This window comes from Ambystoma mexicanum, chromosome 1p (genome assembly GCF_040938575.1).
Source record: "Ambystoma mexicanum isolate Mex_15411 chromosome 1p, UKY_AmexF1_1, whole genome shotgun sequence".
NCBI classification, from domain to species: Eukaryota; Metazoa; Chordata; class Amphibia; order Caudata; family Ambystomatidae; genus Ambystoma; species Ambystoma mexicanum.
Window position 1 is genome coordinate 576,211,520 of NC_090921.1, and position 17,270 is coordinate 576,228,789.

The 17,270-nt window shown below is 43.5% G+C and overlaps 1 protein-coding gene across 3 annotated transcripts in view; it reads left to right on the plus strand.

Annotated features, from left to right (window-relative positions):
* Positions 1-17,270, plus strand: part of DOT1L (DOT1 like histone lysine methyltransferase) — a 1,510,259-nt gene that overhangs the window by 521,339 nt on the left and 971,650 nt on the right. For all 3 annotated transcript variants that reach the window (XM_069649513.1, XM_069649515.1, XM_069649514.1), the window contains one exon: positions 3,973-4,056. In XM_069649513.1, coding sequence (XP_069505614.1) covers positions 3,973-4,056 — 84 coding nt within the window. The remainder of the gene's footprint in view (positions 1-3,972; positions 4,057-17,270) is intronic.

The following is a 17,270-nucleotide window of genomic DNA, read 5'->3' on the forward strand; positions in this document are numbered from 1 at the left end:
CCAGACCCCATGCTGGAGAAGGAACAAGTTACTTACTGTTAGGGAGAATTCTCTGTTTAGGCTGAATTTCCTAACCTAGTGAGTCCCCCAGCAGCTTTGCTGGATTTTTGAGGTTTATTTTATTCTCCTGCCAAGAGTGAGACCCTTTTACCCTCACTCTTGGGCATGATTTGAGTGTGTTTCTTTGACTCTAGATGTGTATAGTGGGCTATGGGGTCTTTTACTCCATAGGGTTTCATGTGTTTTTGTGATGTTACACAGCACCCTTAGTGCAGTAACACAGGGGTGTCATAGTGACCCCCCAGTATAGACTCCATACCCTGGGACTGACTACTGTCTTCCAGGGCATGTAAAGTCACCATTGACTTTACTAGTCTTGAATTCTGAACAGAACCAGTACAAACCATCATATTGTGGACGTACTGGCTGGGGCAATTTGATTGCCCCGGGGTCTGTTAGTCGAGGGGGCACGTCTCTGTCCACCCTGATCGAGTTTTGGCTGGTGGCAGTGGATACTACTTTTTATATTCAACCGCAAATATTTCTCTCTAGGATTTTCCCATTGTCGAGGCTACTATCTTTATTTATTTAATTACGATAGCCTCGAACATACCGCCGGTTTATTTAATTATTATTAATTCTCTGGTAATTTTTTGCCAAAACTCGGTCCTAAAATGGCGTTTGTGTTCTCTTCTGTGACTCCAACCCAAGTCGAGCCCTTTGTTCCACTTTTTGGCGGGCTTCTCTACAGAAGCCCTCCAAAGTGGTGCCACTCTGTCTGGGGTACTTAGGAGGGGTGGAGGGGGATTTAGGCACCCTGGACTGAGTTGCCTAGGCAACTCAAGTCACACTCCGTCCTGATTGGCCCAAGTGGTGAGCAGGCCGGCTCACCACTTAGCATTTTTGAGTGACAGCTAGGCTGAGTGAATGGGGGTTTTCTGCATAAAAGCAGGGCTTTGGGGACTGGAACTTCGGAAGTCGCCACAGGACCTAAGAATCCGACGAGGGAGAAGCTGAGCTGACCTGCCACGACGACACCACCGGTGGAGCCCTGCTGGACCGACTCACTACTTTTCCCAACGACAGAGGAGATCTCCCGCCGGAGAGTCTTCTTCCTTTGACTGGTGGTGATAACCAGTTTCACCGTCTTTTTGCCTTCCCAAAACATCTCGTGGCCCCCTTGCCTGTGCCAAGCACCCCGGCAATCGGAATACCACGTTTTACCACGACCGCAAAATAAAAGGTAATACCTTTAACCGGCAAACTCCGCGGCTGGTTTCTTCCCTGGCAGTGCAACGATCTTCATCTTTCCTCCAAGTCGAGATCTTCTCTTCTCCTGGACGACGAGACTTGCACCCGCTGCCAGGAACAACTGCCACCGCTGGAGGATCCTTCCCACTTAAGGTACCATGTCCTGCCTGGCTTCCCTTCCACCGACTGTACGGGGTAGATTTCGCCCCCGGCTTTCGAACCTGGGTTAGCCTGGGACACCCTGGCTAAACTTTTCTGAGCCTCTCAACTCTTTTTGAACTCTCTGCAAGACTTTCTAAGCCTAGTGTAACTGTGTGATCTTGGGCGCATTTGTGCTCTGCTCTCAGAGTGGGCCCAGCCTATGGACTTTGGCTCACAAGTGACTTTTGCTCTTCTGCCTTGCTAATAGTGTTCCTAAATTTTAGAGTGGTGTACCTTTCCATATTCTGTCTTTTTCCCTCCCTTCTTCATAAACTTATTTGAGTGCCATCTATAGTTAAGCGCTCACCTCTGTATGGAAATAAGTGGTGTTAACTAAGACTTATCTGATAAGGAATAAGGGTTGTATATATTGTAATAGTAACTGTGTTTAGAGTGTTTTACAATAAGAGTGCTGGAGTGTTTCAAACAGTGTGTTTTTAAATAAATAATTATATACTTTGATACCAAAGCTCTGGTCAGTGTTTGCTTGTATTATTGTGTCTGAGTGCCTATTGTGTATACTTTGCATACTGCCTAACTCTTTTTGAGGGAAGTCTGACTGCTCAGCCACAGCTACCAGGTAAATCTGGGTGGTACAGACTGCTACCAAGTGGGTTTACTGATAACCCTGTAGTCCTAAATCTTTTGCAGTGTTCCCAAAGGGAACTGCACAGGTTTCTGCCTAACACTTACCTGTAACCTGTAACTGTTGTTCTCCAGCATGTGTCTGGCATGGATTCACAGGCAACCCCTCCCTCCTGCCCCTCTCGGCTCTTCTTGGTCATACTGCCACTTTACGTGCTACCAAATCTGAAGATGGCTGGCAGAGGAGGGGCATAGGGTGAAGGCAGTCATTGGCTGGGGGCAGTATGATCCAGAGCTCAATTATTGGTTTATAGGAGAAAGACAGTTTATGAACTAAGGTGAAACTGTTTTTTCTTTTAACCAGGATTCCTGGCCTGACTGGGAATATTCATGAGCATGTGAATCCTTGCCAGACCCATGCTTGAGAACAGTTACGTAACTTGTTTCTTATATTTGTTTCAAATTTCATTAAAATAACACCCTCTCATTAGTAATGAGGTGGGTGTTGGATCCATTCAACGCACACCCTTCAAACATGCTTTTTTCTGTGTAATGTAATGACTAATCACCGGAACTTGATCAGGGGTCAGTATATACTCACAACGTGGAGTAATGATGAGATCTTTTAATTTCAAGCTGGTGAACCATCACAATTGGATTGTACAATATTCGCTATACATGTCTTCACATGTCCATTTTCATATGCAAATACTGTTGACAACTGAATGTGTAAATCAACAATTCTTTCTTTATTATTGATCGCCTCTCTGGGAACTAATGCCATCGCCGTTACAGGTACTTGCAAGCAACCCATCTAACGACAATCACTTGTTTGTGCTTAATATCAAAACGTATATAGTTTCTTTTAATAACCATCATGGTATCTAGATTCCGCCCACTTGATGGTTTCTTTCGTAGGGTAAACGAGGTAAAACTGTCTTGGATTCTAAAGTAACAAAAATGTTAAAGAAAATGATCCATAATGCCCCTACAGCACTTCACCGTGATGTGTGCTACCGTAAAACATGGAATCTCACAAAGTGGACCAGGCACCCTTGCACTGGTAACCAGAAGGGCTGACCAGTGCCCCCTAAAGAGGAGCTGAGAATGCGAAGTAAAGAAAAAAGACTTCCATTCTTTCCAAAGGTCGGGACTGGGTTCAAGCTGCGGCTGAAAGCTGGAGGTTCAATTAATAGCAGTGGGAAGAATTACAGCTACCTTATTTTCAATTTTGAAACCTTTTACTTGCTATGTTAGCTTGCGTGAATTGCTTATCTCGCCTACAAAACACTGAGTGAGTGCCTCAGAAAAATAGGTTTCTTTTTGTAACTCTAGAAAACTAGAAGTTATTGCGCCTCCCAGTTACCAGGTCTGATAGGCGCTGCAACAATGGCACCTTTATGCATGAACAAACGAGCCCTTTTTACCAGGAGAGAATATTAACCATTATATTGCATAAGCCTAAAAGGATTGTTCTTCGCTTCTGCATTGGTGGCATAGGTTTCTTAAATATGGGACCAGGTTGTGGCAGCATATTAAAATTCACAAGGCCTTGATGCCTTTATTTCTGACCGAGCTGAATAGACATAGGTTACTAGCTCTTCTTAGTACAAATGAGTGTGTCCTCCTTACTTTTGACGCATAACCTTTTCCAATTTCCGTTTCTTTTTCATGCTTCATTGCCTCCGGTCACTTATGTTGCATTTGTACTTGACAGGCAATACAAAACAATATTGCAACATTCTGATCCAAGCAAGATTTTAATGAATACTTCCACACCGATGTTATATAGTGTTAATCATTCTGCATTGTCCAAGAACCACAAACATAATGTCTAGTCATTGCTGGAGAGGGCCGTTTTGGATATGGTGAAAAAGCAGGTCACATTTTTGCGTCTTTTCTTCCTCTGACTCTTATTTTAATTTGCCTGCACAGGAGGAACAAGAGGCAGCTAGACGCCGCCAGCAGAAGGAACCCAAGAGCAACACTACTACTCCAACAAAGGTGCAGGAAATCAAGGTAGGAATCCTTTTGCATGGAGGTTCTCAAATTGGGGCTCTATGGAGGAGGCATAGCTACATAGATGAGAATGAGTAAGAGCTAGATGGTTGTTAGGAAAGATTTCTTTTTTGGCAACTTTCCCTCCATAGTTTATATAGTCCCCCAGTCATTTTCCTTTGTGTTTGAACCTTTTGCTCGTGTTATCGGGGAACCGATCAGTCCTTGATGCTATTGGTACTGGGAAACCGTTTCCCTTTTGCATTTTGTGAATGTATAACAATGCGCACAGCATGTTACAATGCAGTGCAATGGGGATACTTTTGTATCGCCCTATCTTTTTATACTTGGGATTTTTGTTTACTTTTATATTTGCCTCAAGACACGCCGGTGGCAGCAGAACATACATTTTCTCAATTTTTGCATCATTTTTTGTGTGCAATTAGTAGTAATTTGCGTTTTCAGCAAATTACTACTAAACGTGGCTAGTGCCCTAAAATGGCCATGCCACAAGATGTTCACTTGTTGTTTGGCCATATTGTAGTTTGGCCTCCTTACTTGCCAGGTCAGGAAATCCCACAAAAGGACTTGCCCAGAAAAGCTGCTGCTTTCACGGTCTAGTGAGCCTTTGTGTGGAAGCCAAAGGGTGGGGGCTGGGACTGGGACTGTGTTGTCCCAGTCCAAATGCCTTCATGCAAGTCTGCTTCTGGGCAGATGTGAAACCAGTAGTTGTCCCTGATTGGACAACTACTGGTTGTTTCAGTGTAGAAGATCCTTTCCATAAGTGAGCTTGGGGTTTTATTTCCAGCCCTAATTCTGCGTACGGGGAGGACTTCTGCAGCCGTTCTTGAGATCTACATTGGAGTCAAGATATCTGCGAAGAGGAGCAGCCTGCTGACGATGTGAAGACTTCTGCAGTGGACCAGCATTTGCTCCACTGGTTGACTCAGTGATGCCCTGCTTGCCTGCCTGATCTCCGAAGACACTCACTGGTGCTTCAGGCCTTGGACTAGTGGGGACCAACTAGTCTCGACAACTAGTCGAGGATGCACACCCCTCCAGCCTTCAGAAGTGTCCCTAGACTGACATGTGGACAGACCAGCTACCTTTCTGTGAGCTGTCGCCCTTCCTCGATAAGCCTCAGAACTTGGTGGCTGCCAGCTTGTGCCATTGTTAGGACAGTTTTTCTAAAGTCCAATTAAGGGCTTAGTAAAACCATTCAACTGAGACAGTAAACACTCAACTCTTAGTAAAAGGCTGTACCACCTGAGTATATGGTAGCGTAGACATAGCAAACGTACGAAAGTGGAACTCAAGGGACGTTGTATTTGTATTTAATTTATTTGTAAAGCGCAACCAGGCCTAAAGGCATCCGGGCGCATATCTATCACGTTAGCAATCTGGCCAACCCTGGTTACAACCTGAAATAACATGACACAAGGACCGGATGCTATAGTTCACTCAATTACAGGGAACGAATGGAGACATTTCAAGGGAAAATAATACAATATGCGCTTATTGATACAAAAATACAGTAAATTTGATATGAATACGATTTTAAAAACACAAAACACACTGATAAATTATTCTGTTAATACTTGACAATCGTGTGACATACAACCACAAGTGTAAACATGCATACATACAAGTGTAGACAGAGCTGCCAGGTTTACCTTGGGCTGGAGAGAGTGCTGTAGAATCAGTGCAAAGACATTGTAATACACATATGGTCCAAAGACACTGAAACACTATGTATTGTAAACAATAAATGGTTTATTTAAATAGAAGTAGGCCCAGATAAGTCTTGGGGAAAATAAGTACGTTCACAGAGCATATAAACACATTAAAACCACAACACTATGCTCTAAAGTACACAGACCAAAGCATACACCTTATTTATAAAACTAAAAGTAGTCTAGGTAAGTCAAAACTTTTCATACACATTCAGTATAGGTCACACCCATTCTTGGGGAGTAAAACCAATTAGTTACTTTTTAGATTACCTTTAGAAATACAGGGTAGTAGACCATATCACTTGTACCATGACACTCAGCAACGAAATCACATAGTAAACCAACTGGACAATATACTTTTCTGAATAGTGGAACTCTTATTCTAGGAACAGCAAAAACCTATAACTGTGATTCAGGATAAGAGTTATTCAAGGGGATTTGGACCTTGTGGTGTAATATACAATTACACTTACTTTTCAGCACAATGGAACAGTCGAAGATCAGTAAGAGCTTTTTACACATACTGTGGATTGCACCATGCATACCATGTCAGCTGCACCTAAAGAACACTATTCAAGAATTGCACACAGCTATTCTAGACAGGTAAAATCTATATACTTTTATAAGGATCTATCAGCAACTTAAGAATCAGTATAACCTAAGGCAGACTTACTCTGGACAGGCTAACAGCAAGTCGGGGGAAGCAAGACCCAATAAGGGAAACTCATACATTTATATCCGAACAGTAATAGTACAGTGTTAGGCAAGATTGTGTGCAGTACCCTTTGGAAGACTACAGCAACCTTGTCCTCCTGGCAATAGGGAAACCAACCTTTGGTATAAGTCTGTACTACGCTGAGCAGCAAGGCTTATCTCAAGGGTACAACATCCTTTTATCACGGGATGTTTTTTCCCAGGGGGGTAAGCTGGGTTGCCGCACATTTTTAGGGGGGTTAGTAAATTATATATATGGGGGGGTGGGTGTTTGGGAATAAATACAAATAAAAGAAAATGGGGGGGGGGTTTGGGGCTGAACCCCCCCCCCCAAAAATTAAAAAAATTAGCTGTTTTTTTTGTAAAACAAATTGTGTAAAAAAAAAAAAAACAGCGAAAAAACATCCCATGATATGACATGGAACCATCTCAAGAAGGGTCAATGTGAGCTGTAAGTGTTAAGGATTTCAATCGGGCGACGCACACCTTGGTCTCGGTCTAGTATGCAGCGCACAACTGAAATGCTAATCTTTTATATTATATAGATTCAATATAACACGACGCACATCACACCCCCTTTTCCAAATACCCTGGGTCAAAATGGACCATGAACCAGGCTGGTTGGTAAAATGCAATATATATTTATTTTTAAAACTCAAAAGAAATCATATCATTTTTAATATTGGGCAGCAATCAGCAATGAGGTGATAATTACATTGATAATGTGAGCAATGCACTGGGTGTAACCTTCTAATGGAATAGATGCACATCACAGCAGAATAGGAGCACTTTTTGGTTTAGGAAAGATAGCAACCAAGTTAGGATTTCCCCCCTGCAATGTTCTCTCAACCCACACATTCTGAGTGGATAAAGGGAAGCAGCTGGTAATCGGGAATAAGAAACAGGAGACGGAATCCAAATCTGACCTTCCCTCCTCGAATAAGAGAAAAACAGATTTTAAACCACTTGCAATGTTATTAATTGATGCTCTGAAATGGACAAATAATGAATGTGAAAAACCTTGAAGCAAATATAATTCCTCACTAAAGCAACAATGCAAAGACACTAACAATCACACAGAATGGATTACCAAAAGAATACAGTTAGAAAATGAGTGGAAAGTTTAAAACAGATTGCAGGAAAATGACACGTGTAAAAGTTGCATTTTTCAATTCCCGCCTTAAATTACCCAAACGGTTTTCACTAAAAACAGGGGAAATACACTTATTAGGATAGGGGTATATCACAGGGATATTCTGCAAGTGAAAGTAAGTCTCTAGCTGGTAAATTGGAGGAGTTATGCAAGATATAAAAAGGTGCGCTTTGAATAAAATGAAGCGGTGAAATTGGAAAGGAAATCAGTTGTGGCCAGAATAGTTTCTCTACACTAGAGTAATCAGGCTAGGCCACCAAAGACACAGTAAGATGCAGGGTTGATTCGCAATTTCAACCCTATTACGCCAGCGCCCAACCCTGGCGGAAACCAGTACGATCACTCGAAATAGGACTAATGGCATAGGATTGCACAAGACAAAATTGAAAAGAGAAATGGCGCTAGCACTAGAAATAAAGGGCAGGGTTGCACGGATGATTCTGACAGTTTTACAAGTTATCGGGATAAGGATAGGATGGCTTAGAGAGCGGGATAAGGACAAAGAAAAGTCAAGGTATACTATGGGTTTCTATGGGATGGTAATTTATACTTGCATTCCACTTTTAGTTTGGGATTTTTGGACCGTCAATGGTTCTGGTCACTACACGGCAGCGTGCCTGGCAAACAGCTGGGCAGTTCTGGTCACTGGATGGCTAGGACTGGAATGGCAATTCTGGTCACTGGATACTAAAGGTCAGCTGGATGGCAGGATAGCAGGATGGCAGCGGGCATGCAGTTAGTGGGCAGGAAGCCAGGTTGGTTCAGGATGCAAAAGGTACCACAGCTTTCCCCTTTTTAATGGGAGATTAGTGGGCTTTCAGATTTGAGGCCTTGCTTGGAATAGGATCAGCACTGCTTCGGTTCTGCAGTGGGCCCTGCAGTAGAGTCAGCAATGCTTTGGCCTTTTAGTTGGAATTTGGAATCTGGATGATGAATGCAACAGGAACGCAGTGCAGGAACTTCCGGAAGAGTGTCTGTCTAGAGTCTTGTCAATAGTGACATTATCAAAGTATATGGCTAGGCTAGGCTTAACTAAACACGCCTCTAACAGCTGGATTGGACAAGGGTGAGAGTCTCCGCCTCGCTCTCAGCTGGTTGGATTTCCATAAAATGTCACATTTATGATGAGTTTTACAATGTCCAAAACCTCCCACAATTACTATACTTAAAATAAATGTTTGCCCCAAAATGCACCTTCATACAGTGGAAACATCTAAACACTTACATAAGCAGGTTACAAATTTTATGCATCACATAGCAGTCCAATCCTCCAGTTTGTGAGACCTTGTTTCGCCCTTCTACCAGTTATTTGCGCTTTTCAATGGGATTTATATTACTCAAAATTCTATAACTTTATACAAGAGTGTGGATGATCATAAGGGATGTTTGTACACAACTTCACATTTGCAACATGGATGCTTTTCTTGTAATCCGCTATACTTTGCCCTTTCTGTCCCCAAGTGTCAGTGATTACCATGTCTTAAAAGAAAGCCCATAAAATTACTTTTAAACTGCGAAATTGTTACATTTTTACAAAGGCTTGCTGCAGAGATAAGTCATTAAAGTTTATTTATAAAATAGTCTTTGGAAGCAAATGGCAGTCCTTTGTCTGTCACAGGACCATTTTTTTTCTTTCTTCAGCTGTTACCAATTGTCATTTCCTCCAAAGCAAGGTGGAGGTTACAGCTTAATTGAGGTTTTTTTTGCACCTTATCCACTTCACACTTTGATGTCCCAGAATTTCTATTGAAAGAGGCCTCTGCCCGGACTGAAGTCTAATTAGTATGTGAAGTTTCTTTATCCTGGTCAGTCACAAGTTTTCCAACCTAGCAATTATCAGTGGGTTGTTAGTCTCTGCTGAGAATTTATGGTTTGGCTTCAACTCTGCCAACCTGTTTTTGACAGCTTGCAAATCCAGCCAAGGCGGTTTAAAACATTTATGTTCTGATATTTGGTCCTGAATTAAAACAAGCCTGTTGAATAAAATAGCCCATGTGTGTCATCACCAGAAACAAAACCCTTTCACATTGCTAGCTAAGGACAGGCTTTCATTCAACAGTTTACTTTTTAAACAGGCCTTTTTCTCCTTTAGTTTTTTGCAAAGCCCATTTCTTACACGTGGTGTACAGCTGGCATTTCTTTTTACATTTGTTTTTGCATCTCCATCAAATTCCCACTCTGTCCTACAGCAATGGTTATTTTCCTGAGTGCAGGGGTTTTGTCTGAATCACAGATGCATTGAAACTGACATGGCTCAGATAGCTGGAGTCTCTTTTAAACTACTGATATTTGATACATTTGTAAAGAAATGAATGTGTTTTCCCATGCGGAAAAAGTGAAGCTCCTTGTTTATTTTTCTCAAAGTTGGTTTGACAGGACCTGTCATTCAGAAATCCTGCCTGGTTTAGCTGAAGCACAGTGAGATATCCTGGGCATGGCAGGGCCTTATTGATCAGTGGTTTAAGAAAGAACAGATGGAATTGGCGTCAAAGCAGCATTTTTTTTTTTTTAAGGTGAAAGTTTGTCTTTAATGGAATTTTGGGGTTTTCAGCAAAGCAGTGCTGCCTTTTGACTTTCTTCCTTTTGTATATGTCGGAACACACTGGCATGCTCTTTCAGTGTGTCCCCTTGTTCCATCTTGCCCAATGTATGCTTGGCAAGAAGGTGGCACCATCTTTTTGTTGCTGCCATCTTTTTGTTGCTGCAAAACGCAGTTTTGAGGCCGTGGCGCTCACAGGAGCCAGCACAGCCATTTTGCTGTTTCTGCGCATATGCAGCTTGGTGATGAGGAGAAATACTGTTGAGTGGGTCAGTATATCCCACATAAGGTTGTACCACAGAGTTTCACAGTGACAGTCAAATAAACACTTATACTCCAGGTTTCTTCATTAAAAAATCATTAATTTATTAACCGTCAGTTCTATAAGCCTTCTTCAGAAGGGGGCAAAACATGTAACACTTATAGTACACTTCAAAATACACTCTGTATCTCTAAATCAGATACCCATTGGGGGATGGCGGACACACTTCCTACACCATCAGGTGACTTAAATAGATAGGACACAGTGGACATTGATTTATCACTGTTACAATTAGAGCAATACTGGGTTTAGGTGTAATGGATTAGGTATGGGAATAAAACAAAGGTTAACAATTAATAAAGTGGTAAGTACTTTTTAAACCTGCCAATGCAAAGTAAGTTAACCCTTTCCTGGAGGAAAGGCAAAATCACAAATTCAGAGGTAAGAAGAGTCTCTCAGGGAGCTAGGACAGTCAATGTTAGTTGAGCAAAGTCTAGGGGAGCTGAATGTCTTCTTGCATGTGAGAAAGTCTTGCACAATGTTTTTAGAAAAGTTTGTAGAAATAAGATTCACTTGAAGGGTCACAAGCTGGGAGGCTTGTGAGGGGCAAAGCTGCAAGCAACTCTGCAATGGCAACAAGTCTCAACTGAGAACAAGTAAAGCTACACAACAAGAGGGGAGTCCTCCTTATGTTTACAGTACCTTTGATTAGCAGAAATGGTTCCAGCTGGCTTCTGTTCCTGTGTAGCTCTGCAGATCCTGTTGTTCCTTGGCCTCAGTCGTGGGGACATGAGGGAGGACGTCTGGGGTCTCCTACACTACAATGGGAAAGTCGGCAGCAGCAAAGGTCAAACTTCAATTCAGCGGCACTTTGTGGGTTCAGCTCCTCGCCTCTATAACAAATAGCACCACACAGTCTCTCGGATACCACTCTGGACTTTCCTAACATCTGGGGTCCAGCACTCTGTTGAGGTGGCTTTAGCTTGGTCATTCCAGCTTCAGGGAAGTCTGGAGGATCTTCCTGATGCTTGGGTCTGACTTAAAAGCGATCCACTTGATCTGGTGTTCCTCTCCCTGGGTTCCTGCAGCAGCCATGGAAGTACAGCCAGCTCCGATAGGATGTCCAGACGAGTTCACCTTCGGGTTGATTGGTCCCACCAACCCAAGGGGAGAAGTTGTTCTTACATAGCTTCTCTAGTCGAGGGAGATTTGGAGCTTCAGCCCAGCAGCAGGGCTTCACCGGGCAAACGAACGGTCCAGGAGTTGCAGCAAGCTTCTCTTCCAAGTTGTTCTTCAGGTTCCTTCGTTCAGTGGTTGCCTCTGCCTTTCAAGCCAAAAAGCCTTGCCTTTTATGCAGGTTTCTCCCATTCATTCCAGCCTAGCTGTCGCACAACAGGGTGGCTGTCCTCCAAGGACAGCCTTCCAGTCAATCACCCTTGGGTGCATTCCTGTAACCAAGGAGACTAAGCACAGGGAGGTTTGGGCACCTCCCTCACTTCCTGCCCCAGCCACACGCTGGAGCTAGAGGCGGGTTTCACTTGTTAATCCTGCCAAAGACAAAACAAAGTGACCAAACCTGGTTTGGCGTGCAGAGTAAATCTCAAGAAGGACCTTTCCAACAAGAAATGGTGAAAAAAGACCAGGGCCATTCTGACAAAATGGGCACCCATGGGTGCTTTACTGCAGCTGCGATTGCAGCCCACGGTAAAAACACAAAATGGTAGTAAAAAGAAAATCACTGCCACCAGCCATTAATCGTGGAAAGGGTAACATAAACATGTTACATGAGAAACTAGACAAAGGGGGGATACTAAGTAACCCCTCCAGCATCCTGATGTAAAAGTGTGTGCTGGTTCTTGAAAGTTTCAAAATGTAAGTAAAGTCAATTTCAATTCACTGCTCTTGGAAACAGTAATTTATCTAAGAGAAGGTATTTAAACCTTTGGGAAATCTAAGAGACTTCCCTGTGTCACTGAACTGAAGGTGCTTTGCGTCACCATGTAAAGATGATGCCTATGGGGTTTGTCGGACTTCAAAGTAAAAAGAAACAGAGTTCAAATCGCAGAAAAATGAGTGTGGGAAAAGGTCTCTCTCTGCAGGTTAGAAATTAAGTCCTAAAGTCCAGCAAAGACCTGGGGGTCTCTGAGGTAGAAGGGAATTGGCACATAGCTGAGAATTCTCCCTAACATACCGTGGAACCAACAGCATTACTTTTGGGAAGTGGGGGACCCAATTCACAGGTGAGTAAATTAATCTTTCTACCTTCTTGTAGAATGGCGAGACCGTTTCTAAGGAAAGTAAAACCTTTTACTTTTCTGAATGGCAGAACATTTATGTAAAATAACCTTACATACACTTTTACAAGTGACAGAACATTTTCAAGGGAAGTAAGGACTTTTGTAACTGCTCACTCTCAGAGGGCAGTTACCAACTAACTCTTTCACAAGTAAGTAAACTTTTCAATACTTGTTTCACTTTTCAAGGCAGACCCCTTAAAGTATCCAGCCCTTCCCAATTCTATGACATGAGTTCTCTGAGGCAGAAGGACACTAGTGGTCTAGGAGCCAGCTGTAGACTGGGTGAGATAGGGCTCAGTTTTAGACAAAGTTCCAGAGGGAGACTGTTAAAACAAGTAAGTATTTTACTTTCAAAGTTAGTTGAGGCTCCACAGCCATGGCAGATTCCAGCAGGGTACTCGGTATACTGGTGGAGAGGACTCCCAATCACAGAAAACACCCCAAAGCTACACAGAAATCACTATTTAGGATAAATAATACCCAAGCTAACAGAGTACCCTCAGCACAGAAGAAGAGTTTTCAGCCGGACGACTTCAGGATCTGCAGCCAAAAGCCCAGGCAATGAATTCTTAATCATGAAGACAGAAGCAGGACCCTGGATGGGCTTTTTCAGCAAGGATGGACACGGAAGGCTCCAAGCAAGAGTTTCTTCGCGGCTGGATGTGGTTCTGTAGTTTTGGTGCCCATTTCAGGGGCCAGAAGAAGACTGAATATTGCCAGTCTGGTTCTCGTTGTTTGCAAGGTCCAGCACTCTGGTGATGGGTCTTTTCGAATTTGATTCATGTCTCTGGAGGTCCAGCAAGAGGCCCACAAAGTTTAAGCAAGATTTGTATTTCTGAAGACTGTGCACCGCACAATGGCTCCATGTCCCAGGGTATTGGGGTATTGCAGCCCTTCAAGGTCACAGCACGACATGGGATGTCTCAAAATGCAGGTTTTGAATCTAGTGGCTCTCACCGGCCCCGGGTCGTCATTTTCAGAGTACCCAGGTCGATTGGAAGGAAGGGTAACAGCAGGCTCCAGTTACACAGCAGGCTCTCTGGTCGCTGGAAATGGTCTCAGCCGTGTTTTCTTCATCCCCTTTGGTTTCGGTTCCAGTGGTTGATTAACTTTTCATCTTCCAGGATCGGACTTGTATGCAGGAACCCAGCCAATCAAACAGACTTGCAACATTCAAACTTGGCTTGTGCTTGAACAGTTTGAACTGGATTCTCACAGCCAGGCTGTGGTTGGGTGTGCTTGTTTCACTCAGTAAAATGTAAATGGCATCCAAAGATCCTTTCTACCGTTGGGAACTGTAGTTTTCAAAAGGTTAGTCAGAGAAATGTAAGAGGAGCTCTAAGGGCAGCCCAGCAACAATAGGCAGTATGTGCTAAAAGTGGTCAGCGGATAACATTAAAAAGACACTATGGAGTGTCTTAAAAATGACACCCATAAAAAGAGTAACAGATTGTGATTGTGGATAAAGGTTCCCACTCACTGAGGGATAGGGAAAAATAATCCACCAGTAAAGCAAAATGTTCTGGGCTTGACACTGGTCTGGATGATGTATCATTGTTATGAACATCTTACTTAACCCCCATAGGTCGCCTTTTCCCGAAATTGCAGCGTCAAAGAAGGCAGAGCTGGATCTGCTTCAGGACAGGAAGACAAGTAAACTTAACTGTTTCTGTACCCACTAAGTGTTATTTCCAACATTCAGTGCAAAGCCCATTGTCCCCAAACTCTGCTTATTTATTACATTTGATTATATGCCGAGACCCTGAGGTATCACGGGATAGGTTACACGATTACTTTCACCTTATTTAAGATTATTTGTTGCAAATTACTTAAACTTAATGGTTATATGGTGGAACTAACAAGATTATTGGTTACATTTACAAGATGGACCGTTGTACACTTTGTTATTTTTTGTTATTTTGCATTTATATAGCGCCTTATATACCATTGGTATGATCTGAAGGCGCTGGTAGGTTGAACGCCCTTGGGAACCGAAGTTCATATCAGTAGAGAGAGTAGAGAGAGTCAAAAAGGTGCGTGTGAGCACCAGGTATGTGTACAGCTCGTGCAGTATCAATGTAATAGCTGCTTTCTAGCGGTAGGTGTGGTGGTTGAGAGGTCAGGAGTATGTGTTCGTTCTGGCAGGATTAATCCAGATCGGATGTGGCTGCGTTAGGCCTGAGGAGAACGCCTCGCTGGGGGGTGTGTAACCAGCAGTGATTATTTAGAATGATGTGGAGAGAGCGGCGAATGTTGATATGAGAACAGTTATACCGAATGGTGTCATAGTATCTCTGTGTTCTAGTTGAGTGGTGATGTAAGGAGAGAGTAAGCGTGTTGGTGAGATATGATGGGTTTCATGCCCTTTCAGAGACTTCTAATTCACAGGGAGGCTATTGGGGACACTTCTAAATTCAACTTCATAGAGAGGCTATTGGGCACATTTCTAAATTTAACTTTTCACAAAGAGGCTATTGAGCACAATTCTAAATGCAACATTTCACAGCTATTGGGTGCACTTCTGAATTCAACTTTCTAAATGTACTTCTAAATTCTACTTTTCACAGAGAGGCTATTGGGCACACTTCTAAATTCAACTTTCCACAGAGAGGCTATTGGGCACACTTCTTAATTCAACTTTCCACAGAGAGGCTATTGGGCACACTTCTATATTCTACTTTCATAGAGAGGCTATTGGGCACACTTCTGAATTCCACTTTTCACAGATAGGCTATTGGGCATACTTCTAAATTCAACTTTCCACAGAGAAGCTATTGGGTACACTTCTAAATGCAACTTTCTAAATGTACTTCTAAATTCAACTTTTCACAGAGATGCTATTGGGCACACTTCTAAATTCAACTTTCCACAGAGAGGCTATTGGGCACACTTCTAAATTCAACTTTTCACAGGGAGGCTGTTGGGCACACTTCTATATTCTACTTTCATAGAGAGGCTATTGGGCACACTTCTGAATTCCACTTTTCACAGATGGGCTATTGGGCATACTTCTAAATTCAACTTTCCACAGAGAAGCTATTGGGTACACTTCTAAATGCAACTTTCTAAATGTACTTCTAAATTCAACTTTTCACAGAGATGCTATTAGAGATGTCATCTAAGTGCGGCATATGCTAACAATCACATTACTGCCTAGAAGTGGCTCAGTCTAATCAGTGTGGTTCATCAGTGTGGTTCTCTAGGGCAATGGTGCTGGTTAACATTAGACTGCAGGCTATTGAAAGGTAAGTGAGAGTGGCAGGAGCTTTCCGGAGTAGAGTAATTGCTCTACCCCCCACCCAAGCCAGCACTTACAGTTTTGTCGGTGTCTGGTGGCTTCCTTGGCTTCCCCTGCGGACACCTGCTGACACTTCCTGGAGCCGCCCTTGGCCTTGGGGCCCTTAGCCGCTGGGGCTGCCGGGCAGAGGGCTGCCCTGGGAGGACCAGTGATGAAGGGCTCACGGCCCAATCAGAGCGGCGGTGGGCGGGTTGGGAGGCGGGAGGGGAGCGGGAAGCAGGAAGAGGGTGCGGGGTGGGAGAGGGACGCTCGGAGGGCCTGGGGGCCCAGTTGGCGCCCGGAAATCGGCGGTATGCCCGGATGGGCCTCCTTACCTCGCGTCGGCAGCCTGCAATGAATGCAGGGGCCGGTGCGAGGAGGGTTGCTAGACCCTTTCAGCTGGGCTCACGGCCCAATCAGAGCGGCGGTGGGCGGGTTGGGAGGCGGGAGGGGAGCGGGAAGCAGGAGGAGGGTGCGGGGTTGACATAAACATGTGGGAGTTCGGTGCTGAGGGTCTGGAGGAAGCGCGGAGAGTGCAACATGTCTATCACTGCAGTTTGAATTTATTTAAGAGCCAGGTTTTTAGTAATTTCTTGAAGTGTGGGATGGAGGGTTCATTGTAAATGTTGGGAGGGAGTTAACTCTATAATCTAGGGGCTGCTACAGTGAAGCTAGAATTGCCTGTTCTGGTAGTCTTGAATCGGGGAATGAGTAGGTGAGTGTTGGCATTGGAGCGGGGTGTTCTAGTTGTGGTTTTACGTGTGAGGCAATGGTTAAGGTAGATGGGTGCATTGGAGGTGAAACATTTGTGTGTGATAGTGAGTGTTTTATGTAGTATTCTGGCTTGAATGGGCAACCAGTGTGCCTCTTTCCTATGTTGCGAGATGTGTTCCCTTCTGTTTATACCTAGTGCTGTTCTCAGGGCCTTGTTCTTGGAACCTGGTCAGAAATCCTACCCCAGGGCTAGCCTTGGGACTGGGATTGAGAAGAGAACTTAACTAAATTAAAGATCAAAAAAGGGCTGATCCACAAAGATGGAATGGAATTGTGTTTGAAGTAATTAAAAAAATAGGAACTTTCTAAATTAGACTTGGTGCCTGCGTTTTTGAGATTCTATACCTAAACAGTTATATACCTTAGTTGGTTATTTCTCCGTTGTACTCTGAGGATGCGACATAGAAGTCAAACAAACCAAGAACCAAGTCGCTGGGCTTTTCTGACTGATATTAAAAAGTAAAACGGTTACCCAGGTTATTTTGT